The sequence below is a fragment of the Prionailurus bengalensis genome, chromosome E4 (assembly GCF_016509475.1).
Source record: "Prionailurus bengalensis isolate Pbe53 chromosome E4, Fcat_Pben_1.1_paternal_pri, whole genome shotgun sequence".
In the NCBI taxonomy this organism is placed as follows: Eukaryota; Metazoa; Chordata; class Mammalia; order Carnivora; family Felidae; genus Prionailurus; species Prionailurus bengalensis.
The window spans coordinates 16,191,935-16,207,204 of record NC_057360.1 but is presented as its reverse complement, the minus strand read 5'-3'; the positions used below and the strand labels follow the sequence as shown (position 1 = coordinate 16,207,204).

The window sequence follows — 15,270 nt, the reverse complement described above, 5'->3', positions numbered from 1 at the left end:
CTACTGAAGTTGGATGGTGGGCACATGAGGCTTTACTATGTATGCCTCTACAAGATGGCAAATTCCTTGGGAGCAGGAATGATCTCTTATTCATCTTTAAATCAGCAGTGTCTACAGTTCCTAAGAGAGACTAGATGAATTTTTTTCAGTTGGATGAAATCATTAAGTGACTTGTCATTTTATAGAAAAACAACAACAACAACAAAATGGTCAAGAAACATGAAGCAATCTCAGGGTCTCAGTTAATTTGCTGAAATGGTCTGTTCTGAGTATACATTCCTATCATTCTTGATGATGAACCTCAAAGGTATGAGCTGTTTCTTTATTTATGTATCTCCTGGAGCCCAGAAAGATGCTTCATAAATGTATTTTCCAACCAAGTTATCAATCTTGCATTTTATAAATATAGCAAAGATCTCAATTTGCTATTTAGTCATCAAAATAATTTGGTTCCTGCCATTCTCATGGTCTCTCTTTAAACTCATACTAGCAGGGCACCTGGGTGGCTCAGTCGGTTGAGCATCTGACTTTGGCTCAGGTCATGAGCTCATGGTTCATGAGTTCAAGTTCCACATTGGGCTTGCTGCTGTCAGTGCAGAGCCTGCTTCAGATCTTCTGTCCTCCCTGCCTCTGCCCCTTCCCCAGTTGTGCTCTCTCTCAAAAATACACAAATCTTTAAAAAACAAAAAAACTCATACTAGAAGGCTGGCAAGGGCATCAATTTTCCTTATTCTCTTTCTCATTAAAACTTCTACATGTTCCTATAAAAACTAACCTAGTACCCTACCCACATCATAGAAATGGCACCTGTCCACTTGGTTTAAAAAGTTCTCGCTCTGGAGCCAGACTGTCTAGATTCAAATACTGACTAGGTCATGTACTCACTGCATGATCACAGGCAAATTACTTACTGGCTGGGGGATCTTGAGCAATTTACCCACTCACTGGCATTATCTGCAGCGTATTTTTATACTAGCTTCCTAACGTAGCGGCAACCTTAGTTTGTCATCTCTAAAATAAAGATAATAGTCTCTACCTCTGAGGGTTACCATTATAACACCTGGCACATGGTAAGCAGACTTAAGTCAGCTATTATTTTGTAGCCACACCCCACCACATATCCCCTTTTGCCATCAACTTGGCATAAGACATCATCATCTCTCTTCTGGATTATTTACAGTAGTCTTCCAACTATTCTGCCTGATTCTGTCTTTGCATTATTATAATTTATTTTTCCCTTCAAAGCCAGAAAGATGCTTTTAAAATGTTTAAGTCAAAACACTTCACCATACCATGACATTATCAAGACATAAAGTGGTCAAGTAACTGTCCTAAGAAAAATGAATCTACTTATAATGTAACAGGAAATATATCAATTTACATTTATTTAAAAATTACATGTAAGAAATAACCAAGTACCAAAATATAACCACATAAAATTTTTACAGACTTGAAGGGACAGAAATCTGTAAGTCAGGAATCTTTCATTTATAAAATTCATTCAATAAATATTCTTTGAGCACTTACTATATTCTAGGGATGATGATAAGGACCTGTAAGACAACAGTAACATTAAGGAGATCATGTGCATTTGACCTAACTTTGAAGGGTTACAACAGAAAAATGAGTTCAAGACAGTGATTCCGACAATGAACACCACAAATCAAAGAGAGAGGAATGTGATACAAGGGATTATGAAGGCACTGACCTATGAAAAGCATGCACCTCAAAGAGCTACTCTACACATAAGCCATAAATTTCATTCCCGTCTTTCTCCCTTTTTTCCCCATTTCCTTCCTTCATTAATATTTATTATTTGTTCTGATGTGTTCTGTGTACTATACAACATGAAAAAGCATTTAGGTCTTTTTTCCTTCTTTTGTTTTTCTGATGTAGCAGTAGTAGTATTTTGTACTTCAACAACTAAAATGCTCCAGACTAATACTCAGGGTTTTTGGTTTTTTGTGATTTTTTTTCTCCCATTTAAGGCACAATTTATGCAGCATAAAATACACCGCAGTTCTGTGAGTTTTGACAAATTCATATAGCTGTGTGGTCATCACTATAACCATTAAAAAACTCTCCTATGCTCCCTTGTAGTCAACGCCACCCAACATGATCAATTCTTGGCAGCTACTGATACATTTTCTTTTTTTCTTTATTTATTTAAATTCAAGTTAGTTAACATACAGTGTAGTACTGGTTTCCGAGTAGAACCCAGTAATTCATCACTTACATATAACACCCAGTGCTCATCCCAACACGTGCCCTCCTTAATACCCATCACCCATTTAGACCATCTCCTACCCACCTCCCCTCCAGCAACCCTCAGTTTGTTCTCTATATTTAAGAGTCTCTTATGGTTTGCCTCCCTCTCTGTCTTTATCTTACTGACGCATTTTCTATCATGAAAGTTTTGGCTTCTCTAGAATCTTATATAAATGAAATGATATGGTATTAAGCCTTTCGAATCTGACATATTTCACTTAATATAATGCATTTGAGATCTATCGTGCTGTTGCATGTATCCGTAGCTCACTCTTTTAATTGCTCAGTATTCCACTGACCAGTTAGTTGATTCCATTGTACCAGTTAGTTGATCCAGGTTGGAGAGCATTTGGATTGTTTATAGTCTGGGACAACTATGAACAAAGATGTTGTAAACATTTGTATACAGGTTTTCATTTCACTTGGGTAAATACACAGGAGTGGAATTGGAATTGCTGGGTAATTTAAGAAGTATGTGTTGAACTTTACAAAAAAAAATTGTCAAACTTTCCAAAACAACTGCATCATTTTGCATTTCCTCCAGCAAAACAGGTTGCTTTGTACCCTTGCCAGCTGTTGGTATTATCAGTGTTTTATTGTTGTTTGTTTTTTTTTTTATTTTAGCCACTTGAGTATGCGTATAGTAATATAGTAATATCTCATTGTGGATTTAATTGGTATTTCCATAATGACTAAAGTTGTTTAGCATCTTTTCATAGGCTTATTTGTAATCCAAAATATCTTTTTTTAAGTCTATTTACTTATTTTGAGAGAGAGAAAAGAGAGAGCAGGGGAGAAGCAGAGAGAGAGGGAGAGAGAAAGAATCCTAACATGGGGCTTGAACGCACGAACCATGAGATCATGACCTGCTGATCTGGAATCAAGAGTCAAACACTTTAAACCAACTGAGCCACTCAAGCGCCCCCAAAATATCTTCTTTGGTGAATTGTCTGTTCAGATCTTTTGCTTATTTTTAAATGGGCTTTTTTTAGTATTAAGTTTTGAGAATTTTTTTTTTATTCTGGATATAAGTCTTTTATCGATACGAGTTTTGCACATATTTTCTCCCAGTGTGTAACTTTTCATTCTTTTCAATGTCTTTTGAAAAACAAAAGTTTCGGGGCGCCTGGGTGGCTTAGTTGGTTAAGCGTCTGACTTCGGCTCAGGTCATGATCTCGCAGTTCGTGAGTTCAAGCCCCGCGTCAGGCTCTGTGCTGATGGCTCAGAGCCTGGAGCCTGTTTCCGATTCTGTGTCTCCCTCTCTCCCTGACCCTCCCCCGTTCATGCTGTCTCTCTCTGTCTCAAAAATACATAAATGTTAAAAAAAAAAATTAAAAAAAAAAAGAAAAAAACAAAAGTTTCTAGTTTTGATTAAGTCAAATTTATTAGTTTTTTTCTTTCATAGATCATTCCTTGGTGTCATATGTAAGAAATCTCTGCCTAACCAAAGGTCACAAAGATTTCCTATGTTTTCTTCTATAGCTTTTATAATTCTGGCTTACATTTAGGCCTATGACCCATTTTGATTTAATTTTCTATATAGGGCAAGGTGTGCTTCAAGGTTCTTTTTTACTGTTTTTACTTTTTGCAAATAGATATCCAATTACTAAGCATTATTTGCTGAAAAGACTATCCTTTCTCCATCAAATCTCGACTACACCTCTGTTTAAAATCAATAGACCATATTTGTGCATATTTCTTTTGTGTATACAGCTAGATCGAGATATAATTTGAAGTACTTAATTCAGTGGTTTTAATATATTCACAGTTGTGTGGCCATTACCAAAATTAATTTTAGAACATTTTCATTACCCTAAAAAGAAACCCCGTACTTCTTAGCAATCACTCCCTACTTCCCTAAATCCCCACTCCAGCTCTAGACAACCACTAATCTATTTGCTATCTCTACGAATTTGCCTATTCTGGATACTTCATATAAATAAAATCGCACAATTGGTTTTTTCTGATTTGTTTTCCTCACACAACATAATGTTTTTAAGGGTCATGTATGTTGCAGATGTACCAGTACTTTATTTTTATTGCTGAATATATCCCACTGTATGTATATACCACATTTATTTATCCATTCATCACTTGGTAGACATGAGGATTGGTTTCACTTTTTAGTTATTATGAACAATGATACCATAAACATTTATGTACAAATGTTTACATAGACATATGCTTTCATTTTTATTGGGTATATAGCTACAAGTGGGATTGTTAGGCCATATCATAGCTCTGTATTTAACCTTTTGAGGAACGCCAAGAATGTTTTCCAAAATGGCTGCATCATTTTACATCGCTATCAGCAGTGTTTTTAGGGTTTCAATTTCTCCACACCCTCAACAACACTAGTTATTGTCTTTTTTTATTATCCCAGTAGATGTAAAATGGTATCTCACTGTGCTTTTGATTTGCATTTCCCTGATAGCTAATGATGTTAAGCATCTTTTCATGTGCTGACTGGACATTTGTATGTCTTTTTGGAGAAATATCTTTTTATATTGTGTGGTTCTATTTCCGAACTCTCTATTCTGCAACTTTGATCTATGTGTCTATCCTTTAATCAGTAATGTCTTGATTACTGTAGCTTGATGGTAATCCCTGAAATCAGGTAATCCCTAAAATCAGGTAGTATAAGTCTCCCAAGTTTGTTCTTCATTTTTAAAATTGCTTTGGCTCTTCTAGTTACTTTGCTTTTCTATACAAATTTTAGAATCAGCTTTTCAATTGCTACCCAAAAAATTCGACTAGGATTTTGACTGAAATTACACTGATCCCAATGATTAGTATGGGAAGAATGGAAATCTTAACAATATTGAGACTTTAATTCTATGAACATGGTATATTTTTCCATTTATTGAGGTCTTTCATTACTGTTCTCTAGTTTTTCAAAGTATAGATCTAGTAACAGTTTATTCAATTTCTACCTAAATGTTTGATTTTTTTTCTAGTGCTTTTGTAGGTTTTTAAATTTCCTTTCCAATTTTCAATGATAGTATATATAAACAAGATTGATTTTTGCATTACTTACCTTGTATCCTACAACCTTGTAAAACTCAGTGTCCAAGGTAGGTTCTGCCAATAAGTAACAGCGGTACGCAATCGAACGGTAGAAGAAAAGAAAGATTGCATCGCCAGGAGTAGCTATACCACAACTCCCGAGAATTACTAATACCTACCAGGCCCTCTAGGAAATACTAGCACCAATCACAAAGTGTTTCCCCCAACCAGCTCAGGGGTCTGGGTATCTCTTCAGAAGCAAAGAACTAACCAAATGACCCCTCCCCTCACGGTTCCTTCTAAACCCTAGCTACTCTGAGTATCCTCAAAAGCCTAAGCAACCAGTTGCACAGCCTTCCTCAGAGGTCCCTGCACCAGCTCCTCAGGAGACCTACACTGAGTCCCTAGATTCTGGTCACAAAACTTCTTCCATTTAATTTCTCTGGCCCTAGAGGATACAGCTGCTTCCTACTACTGGGGTTACTTCAATGTCTTCTTCCAGCATTCTAACACACTAGAAAACAATTACTTGCATTAATACCCTTCTGTTTGAAAAGGTTGGCATGGCTTCTCTTTTCCAGACTAGACTCTAACAATCTTCTTGCTCTGATCAGCACCCCTTCCCCACTCCCAACACCTAACTGCCCTATGAAATTCTATTAACTAATGACAAAGATATTCTCCCTCTCCCTCTCAAAGCTTTTACTACTTTTAAGTAATCTCTACACTCAACATGAGGCTCAAATTCACAACCCTGAGATCAAGACTAGCATGTTCTACTGACTGGGCCAGTCAGGTGCTCCCAAAGACTCTCTTTTTGACCAAACTTGTTTAGGCTCACCTGAACTCTCTTCTCAAATAGGTCTGACTTTTTAAGCTTCCATGCTCATCTCTGCATTGTCCAATTTTAGGAAGAATCCTACTAAGTCAGTTTAGCCAGAATCTGCCATCATCAGTACCTGATTACTCTTGATTTCTAATTGAGTTCCTCATCTTCCACCATATTCAAGTAATGTCTGATCATCCTGATCCACCTTTAGCAAGAATTTGTTAAGTCAAGTTAGCCACGAATCTCTTTACCCCTGATGTTTTCTCTCAGTAATTTTCCATTTGCTAACCTCCACCCTCTCCCTGGCTGTAAATTTGTGCTTCTCCTTGCAGTATTTGGAGTTGAGCCCAGTCTCTCCCCTACTGCAAGACCTCATTTCAGGAACCCCTATACCTGTCACGATAGCTCCCCCTCCTGAATAAAGTCTTCCTTATCACCTTTAACAACTGCCATGAATAATACTAAGTGAAATCAGTAAAAACATAAATTTAGAAACATGGACAATGCTTATTACATTAATCTATTAACTTCTGGATACAATATAGGGAAAAATTGTGAAAAGTTTTGAAATGGGCTAACGTATGGAATGCTGCAGCTTCTGGGAATTACCTTTTGTATGGAATGCTGCAGCTTCTGGGAATTACCTGATATGATAGAGGTGTGTATTTCTATTCGTCTTTGATAAGGCAAATTTACAACTCTCAACAGAAGATAATGTGTGGAAAACTAGACATGCATAAGTTTTTTGTCCATAGCTATGAAAATAATTCCTGCTCATGGCAATGCAAGTGAATTATCAGGAAGAGAATATAAATCTCTAAACTGAATTCTCATCCTGATTGGTTGTAATATCTAACTGGCTCCATTACTTAAGGAGTTAAATAAACCCTCTGAGATGTGTTCAATTTATATTTTGTATGTACACAAGATAAGATGAATTTTCTTTGTTCGATTAAGGGGAGACAGCTAGCCCTCCTAACACTTAGGGTATCTCCTTAAAAACATAATAGGTTCAACATTTTGTTCAGGAAGTTGATAAACCTACTCTCCAGATTTCATACTGAGAAGTCACAAGCTTCCCGACCATCAGAGCTATAAATATGTATCTCTTAAATTAAATCAGGAATCCCTTAGGAAGTGTATAGGAGATTTGATGAAGATTATCTTTATCAAAAGGTATAAAGTTTTAGGGACACATGGGTGGCTCAGTTGATTAAGCATCTGACTTCAGATCAGGTCATGATCTCATAGTTCAAGTTTGAGCCCCACATAGGACTCTCTGCTATCAGCACAGAGCCCACTTTGGATCCTCTGTCCCTCTCTCTCTCTCTCTGCCCCTCCACCGCACATTCTCATTCTTTCTCTCTCTCAAAAATAAATATACATTTTTTAAAAAAATATAAAGTTTTAATTATTTCTTCTTCTGCTTTACTGTATAAAATGTGTGAAATTTTTCCCAGACCTAGTAGTTTCTCCTGGACTACCTGCGTGCATGTAATTTGATACACATACTCAATAATAAATCGTGGTTTCTATATACTGGTATGGCAGAATCTTTTTGTGGGCAAAATTATTTAATTTTACTAACAACTGATAGTCATGATTTCCTCTTTAAAAAACTTAATAAACAGAGTATGTGTAATAAATATAAACAAAGTACCCTTTTTTGTAATTCCAGATAAAATGCTACAAAACAGAAAGTAACAGTTTTAGTCAGAAAGAATAAAACAGGCTTGGTTAACAGTTTATAATCAGTGGTGAAATGAGTAACTCTAAGCACTATAGCCTCTTTTCATGGTAATAGACTTAGGAGAGAAAGGAAATATAACCCTTTAACAACAGATATTTACATATTTTAGCAATAAAGCAAAGAGTTGATTACTCTGAGCAATGTTCTGCCTGAATGAAATAATAAGACAAATATATCTTCCAAAAGTAAGTTAAATAAGACCATATTGGGTGGAAGACTCAGGCAAACATAAAGAGTATCTATGAATTATATTTTAACTTTCATGTTTTTAAAGTACATTAATATACTAATACTAAGATAAACATATAGATTTTAATAAGACAAATGAACATCAACTAGGTAAATGTAAAATTTTCAATAAGAAAAATAAATTTTTTACCATCTTCCTAGCAGTTCTCCCCAAGAATAAAGGATCTTCTCAGGACAATCCTTAGACACATCACCGGTTCCACTTGAGAGCTCATTATCACTCTCTGCAGGAGAAACACAAAAACAAAAATGACCAACATTGTATTATATTTTTGATATTTATATATTATTAATCAAGGAATATGACTGTGTGTTTAATAAAACAAACAATACTTTTGCTTATATTATTATGCCCACTGGAAAAAAAACAGTAAAAACTTCATTAATATATCTTTAGTGCCGAGATAAATATAATCCCGAAGCATTAAATGTTTTATAAAAATTCCTATTCAGTTTACATAGTATGAAATTGAAAATACCTATATATAAATAACTTTATCCAAAGAGGGTAAAATTGTATAAATTTTTTAATGTTTGTTTATTTTTGAGAGAGAGAGAGAGAGAGACAGACAGACAGACAGAACATGAGTGGGGTAGGGGCAAAGAGAGAGGCAGACACAGAATCCCAAGCAGGCTCCAGGCTCTGAGCTGTCAGCACAGAGCCTGGTGTGGGGCTCAAACTCATGAACCATGAGACCATGACCTGAGCCGAAGTCGGACACTTAACCAACTGAGCCACCCAGGCGCCCCAAGAGAGTAAAATTATAAAGTTAATGGTAACACAATCAGAAATTCCTATGTGATACACTCACTACTCACGAGACTGATATTCTCAAATATTAATCTTTTATTATTAATACAAACAAACACTGAAATGAAGATTCAGGTATATATATCGATATGTAATACTGAGAACTATCAATATATAACACTGAGAAATATATATATTATGATAACAAACACACAACTAGAAATATTTAAAACTTTAAGGTTTTAAGGGTATATTCATAAGTACAAATTTTTTGTTTTTGAGAGAGAGAGACAAAGAGAGACCGTGAGCAGGGGACGGGGGCAGAGGGGGCGAGAGAGACAGAATCCCACACGAGGCCTGATCCCACAACCCTGGGATCACCACCTGAGCTGAAATCAAGAGTCAGATGCTCAACTGACTGAGCCACCCAGGCTCCCTCATAAGTACAAATGCTTCTGACTAAAGGAAATACTAAAATGGCCTTTTAAAATGGCAATTTTATAAAATATCCCAATATGTAAAGTAATAGCTTTAGAAAGAGTAAGATGGGTTGAGTTACAGCCTACAATCAGTGATGAAATGAGTAACTGTAAGCTCTATAAATCTTTTTTTAATTTTTTTTTTAACGTTTATTTTTGAGACAGAGAGAGACAGAGCATGAACGGGGGAGGGGCAGAGAGAGAGGGAGACACAGAATCGGAAGCAGGCTCCAGGCTCTGAGCCATCAGCCCAGAGCCCGACACGGGGCTCGAACTCACGGACCGTGAGATCGTGACCTGAGCTGAAGTCGGACGCTTAACCGACTGAGCCACCCAGGTGCCCCAATAAATCTTTTAAGCGGTAACAGAGGTGGCAGAGAAAGGAAATGTAATGGGCACAATTTATCTCATTAGAATAAGGACTTTGACACAGAGCTATATACGAAAAATCTGGAAAAGTATTATCTGAATGATAAAATAAGCTAGATAAAAATCTGTCTGTCTCTTTGCAAGGACCAGTGTTTTATCAATGTTGTTAACAGTACAACAGAAGTTGGCATTAAGTGAGTCCCACAGGGATCTGTGTTCAGAACAGTATTACTCAGCATGCCACAAAGCCAATGGTCGAAGTATAAACTAATTCATATCAGTGGATATAATTAACACCAAAAAACATTAAAATAAAGGTAGATATATTTGGCCTAGTTAAAAGATTTGGTCATACTTACACAACAAGATTTTATCACGTTTAGTAAAATATAACCAAAACATATGCACACACGTAGACAAATACTTCAACTTCTTTTTTTTTATTATTATTATTTTTTTCAACGTTTATTTATTTTGGGACAGAGAGAGACAGAGTATGAACGGGGGAGGGGCAGAGAGAGAGGGAGACACAGAATCGGAAACAGGCTCCAGGCTCCGAGCCATCAGCCCAGAGCCTAACGCGGGGCTCGAACTCACGGACCGCGAGACCGTGACCTGGCTGAAGTCGGACGCTTAACCGACTGCGCCACCCAGGTGCCCCAGTACTTCAACTTCTTTAGAACACTTTATTCAAAATGTGAACATTAGTCTGGATATTGGAATGGCCAAGAAGGTAAATACCTCACATAAGCAATTCTGTGAACTTTGCAACAAGTTCATGAAAATAATAGAAATGAGAGATTTTTAAAAAGCTAAAACAAATGAAGTATTGCAGGAATAATGTAAACAGCAACAAATGAAGCCTTAATATTAAAATGCCCTAAAGAACTATCCCAGGTAAACAACTGTCCCTTATAATCCTTACAATTTTTCATCTAAACTGAGGTAGTAAAGAGGGTCACTATTAAAAGTTACACTGGAGGGGCACCTGGGTGACTCAGTCAGTTGAGCATCCAACTTTGGTCCAGGTCATGATCTCACGATTCGTGAGTTTGAGCCCCGTATGGGGCTCTGTGCTGACAGCTCAGAGCCTGGAGCCTGCTTCACACTGTGTCTCCCCCACCCCTCACTCCCTCCCCTACACTCGTGCTCTCTCCCCTCTCTCTCTCAAAACTAAATAAACATTAAAAGAAAAATTTTTTAAAAAGTTACACTGGAAAAAAGGTGAAACTTATCTCAGGCAAATAGGGACTGCTGATCACTCTTCCTATAAATTGGTACCAAGTATAATATGAGTACTTATAATATAAACTGGATTTCAATTAAGCAGGGTCCAGGATGGTCCCACCTTATACTCTGTTTTGCTCCACAGTAAATAATAATACAACAAGGTTCCAAAGTATTTGATGAAGTTGTACATGCTAAATTGGAGACTAAAATCTAAGAACATAATGAAAGGGAAAAAGAAAATAGGACTCAAATCATTACTACTGACACAGAAAATCTCAGATTCTTCTTATTCTTGTTGGTAAAGGAATAAAACAAAATTGAGATGCCATAAGAAAGATTAAGAAATCTGACTACCTATAAATTAAAACCTTATATGAAGTAAGGTATAGAGTACATTAAAATAAAATTTCCAGGGCACCTGGGCGGCTCAGTCAGTTAAGCATCTGACTTCAGCTCAGGTCATGATCTCATGGCTTATGGTTTGAGCCCCACATCAGACTCTCTGCTGTCAGCCCAGACCCTGGAGCCTGCTTTAGATCCTCTGTTCCCCTCTCCCTCTACCCCTCCCCTGCTTGAATGCACACTCTTTCTCTCCCTCTCTCCTTCCCTCCCTGTCTCCCTCTCTGTCTCTCAAAAATAAATAAACATTAAAAAAAATTTTTTTGAACATACGACAAATGGTCTTAATACTCAATAAACTAAAAAATCCAACAGAAAATTGGTCCAAGGACATAAACATAGTACAGTTGTATAAAATATAACTGGCCAATAAAGACACTGAAGAAAGCCCTATCTCAATTATTTTTTTATTTAAATTAAAACAATGAAACAGAAAAAAAAACAGATAAAATAAGGAATAATACCTACTGTTGATAAAAATATGGGGGAACAAGCAAGAAAGCTGATGTTTAAATAAGAGTCATCTTTTAAAATGTATTAAGATTCTAAATTAATATGCCATTTGATTTAGCAACTACACTTTTAAAAATTTATTCTTCCAGGAACACATATGCCAAAGAGATATATGTAAAAGATTTCATTGTATCACTGCTTGTAATAATAATTGAAAACTATCACGTATTATTTAATAGAAGTTTGTTAAATTATGGTACATCCTTTCAAAAAATACTATCCAATAGTTTAAAAGAATTGACTAAATCTTTTATGCTAATATGAAAACCATCTAAAATACATTACTTTGTGATGAAAAGCAAGAAACAAATTAGTAATTTTTAAGTATGGTTTTATTTCTGTAAGTAGTATTACTTATACGATTACAAAGACCTTTAAAAATAGCTGTAAGATGGGGCGCCTGGATGGCTCAGTCAGCTAAGCATCTGATTTCAGCTCAGGTCATGATCTCACAGTTCGTGGGTTCAAGCCCTGCGGTCAGGCTCTGTGCTGACAGCTCAGAGCCTGGAGCCTGCTTGGGATTCTATGCCTCCCTCTCTCTCTGTCCCTCCTCTGCCTGCACTCGATCTCTACCTCTCAAAAATAAATAAACATTAAAAAAATTTTTTTTCAACATCTGTTAAGATTATACACCAAATTTTTTTTTTTTTTTTTTTTTTTTTTAGAGAGAGTGTGTGCTAGTGAGGGAAAGGGACAGAGGAGGAGAAAGAGAGAGAATCTTTAACAGGCTCCATACTCAGCACAGAGCCCAACACCGGGCTCAATCCCACAAGGCTGGATCATGACCTCAGCCGAAATCAAGAGTTAGACACTCAACCGAGCACCCAGGCACCTCTACCAAACTATTAAGAGCAATTGTGTTTTGGCACCTACCAGTATCTTATCACATAGTAGGCATTCAATAAATATTTAGGGAATGCATCTTTCACTTTTCTTTTTTTTTTCTTTTAAGTTTATTTACTTACTTAGAGAACGCGAGCTTGAGCAGGGATAGGGGCAGACAAAGAGAATCCCAAGTGGACTCCCCACTGTCACCACGGAGCCCAATGCGGGGCTCAAACTCGCAAACCATGAGATCATGGCCTGAGCCAAAGCCAAGAGTCAGATGCTTAACTGACTGAGCCACCCAGGCACCCCTGACTTTTAAGTTTCATACTTCTGGAATACTCTTATCTTTTAAAATAAGTACATGTAACTATAATGAGCATGGGGAAAGGACTTTTACCTTTTAAATAATCCCTGTTGCTATAGAAAACAAAAACCTATTTCATTGTTATAAACCCCTACTAATAAGCCATAAAATCATCACTGATAACAAGGTATTTTCTCCCTGACAATCTCTCAAGCTGTTTTCCACCACAAAAAGGAAATTAGAACTGTAAACTCCTAGAGTAGCAGAGGAGAACCACAAAAGAGAAGAGAAAAAAATGGGCACACTGAAGTTAAACTAAATCCCTGATGAACAATTAAGGCAGAAACCACAGCAACACAGGGCCCAAATACTTGGATAAAAAATAGGACTTATCCAAAGAAAACAGAAATCCTAGGCCATTATTGAATGTCTGCCCTTTCTATCTATATTCCAGGCACTATTCTTTAGTTTTATAAGCATTAACTCATAGTATCCCCTAAATAACCTAATAAGGTAGTCACTACTAATTTTCCCACTTTCAAAATAAGAAAATTGAGGCACAGAGAGGTTAAGTAACTTGCTCAAAGTCACCCAGCTACTAGGTGACTCCAGAATTTAACCTCAGTTTGAATCCAGAGTCATACCACCTCTCCTTATAGTTTTTCTTACCACGTTTTCATGGGAGACTATGCTTGGCATTTAGCAGATACCAGCCTATGCCAAGTACCAACATCTATCTAGTAAATGCTGGAAGCCAGAGCCAAGAATGGAAAATGCAGGCATATTTAAAGCAACATGACCAAGAAACACTGAACTTGGAACAAGAGATAATGGAGAGGCTTCAGGGGTGTAATCCCCTTGACATTCAGGAAGAATAAGGATGAAATTGATATCCCAGTGACCTCAAAAGTGAGCCAGATCTATCTTCTTTACTGCAGAAACTACTTACCATAGGTGTTTTAAATACTTAATGGCTTTCCTGCTAGAGAGGAAGAAAGGAAGCTAAAGAAATATAAAGTTCCTACTATATTAGACATGACAGAGTGTCTAGGCAGAATGAAAGCAATGAACTAAGAAAAAAAAATATGAATCACAAAGACACTGGAGACCAAAGTGCAGTAAGAAACAGTGAGGAAGTTAGCAAGTAGCACATGACAAAGAAGAAAAGGAACAACAGAACAATGTGGATATGTAAAAGGATAACTCTGAAAGTTCTGAAAAAGCAACTGTATCCCATTCTACAGAGAGGAAAAAGAAAGGAAAAATGATAGAAGGCTGGGATTCCCATCTTCTTGAATCTTTCTTTTCCATCAAAATTCAGGTTAGGATTACCCTTTTCTGGATGGGCTAAATGCTACTCCACTGAGCATATTCTATCATGGCAATTATCACACCATATTACAATCTCTATTTTCCTCTCCATCTTCTCCTATTAGACTTTAAGTTTCTTGGCTGCAGGGACTAACTTTAATTTCTATATTTCCAGTACCTAGATGTATTTGGCCAAAGAGTGTTAGAAGTTTCCCAAATTGGTAATTGGAGAGGAGAAGATGCGAGAAAAGAAAATCCATTACAGGTACAAAAAATGTATGTCTTGAAAATTAGTGACCTTCAGTACATGGGCATCTATGTGCAGACATGAGTAGAGGCAACCAGGTCCATTCAGTCATTCATACTGGATTTTGGAGCCAAAATGCCTGGATGTGAAACCCAGTTCCACTACTTAGTAGCTGTGATGCTGGTTAAGTTATTTAACCTCTCTGTGCTTCAGCTACCTGTTTGTAAAATGGGAATGGCAATTAAGCAAATTACTATGCAAAACACATATATATTACAGTGTCTGGCAAAAGACAGGCATGTTAGCTATTAAAAGCTGTTTTCATTCAACCAATTAACCTCCTATGATGTACAATACTGGGATAAAAGCCGGAGTGCAAATTTTGAAGAATGAATGAGTGGGAAATCGTGACCGTAAATGTCGATTTTTCTTTTTCCAAGCTCATGAGCTTTGGGAAGGTAAGAGAGTATAATATTGCTAAAAAGAACAACACGGTCATTTCAAGCATTATACTTCCTTCATCAAGCCCCATTCCCCAGAAAATTGGCCAGTTCTTCCTTTTTGGCTCCTACAGAGACTCCTACAATAATATCTGTAAGACTTCCAAGAAAACATGTCTGTTTTCATTATGATGCATTTAATACCTATAACTTTCATGTTTTACACATCTTTTTCCCTTTCTCAGAATCCAAGTTCTGTCAGGGCTGGGAGTGTATCTTGTCTTTATTTAGTAGCCT

The 15,270-nt window shown here is 36.7% G+C and overlaps 1 protein-coding gene across 8 annotated transcripts in view; it reads right to left on the bottom strand.

Moving 5' to 3' along the window:
* Nucleotides 1–15,270, bottom strand: part of RABGAP1L (RAB GTPase activating protein 1 like) — a 758,000-nt gene that overhangs the window by 537,083 nt on the left and 205,647 nt on the right. For all 8 annotated transcript variants that reach the window (XM_043568487.1, XM_043568490.1, XM_043568491.1 and 5 more), the window contains one exon: nucleotides 8,233–8,326. In XM_043568487.1, coding sequence (XP_043424422.1) covers nucleotides 8,233–8,326 — 94 coding nt within the window. The remainder of the gene's footprint in view (nucleotides 1–8,232; nucleotides 8,327–15,270) is intronic.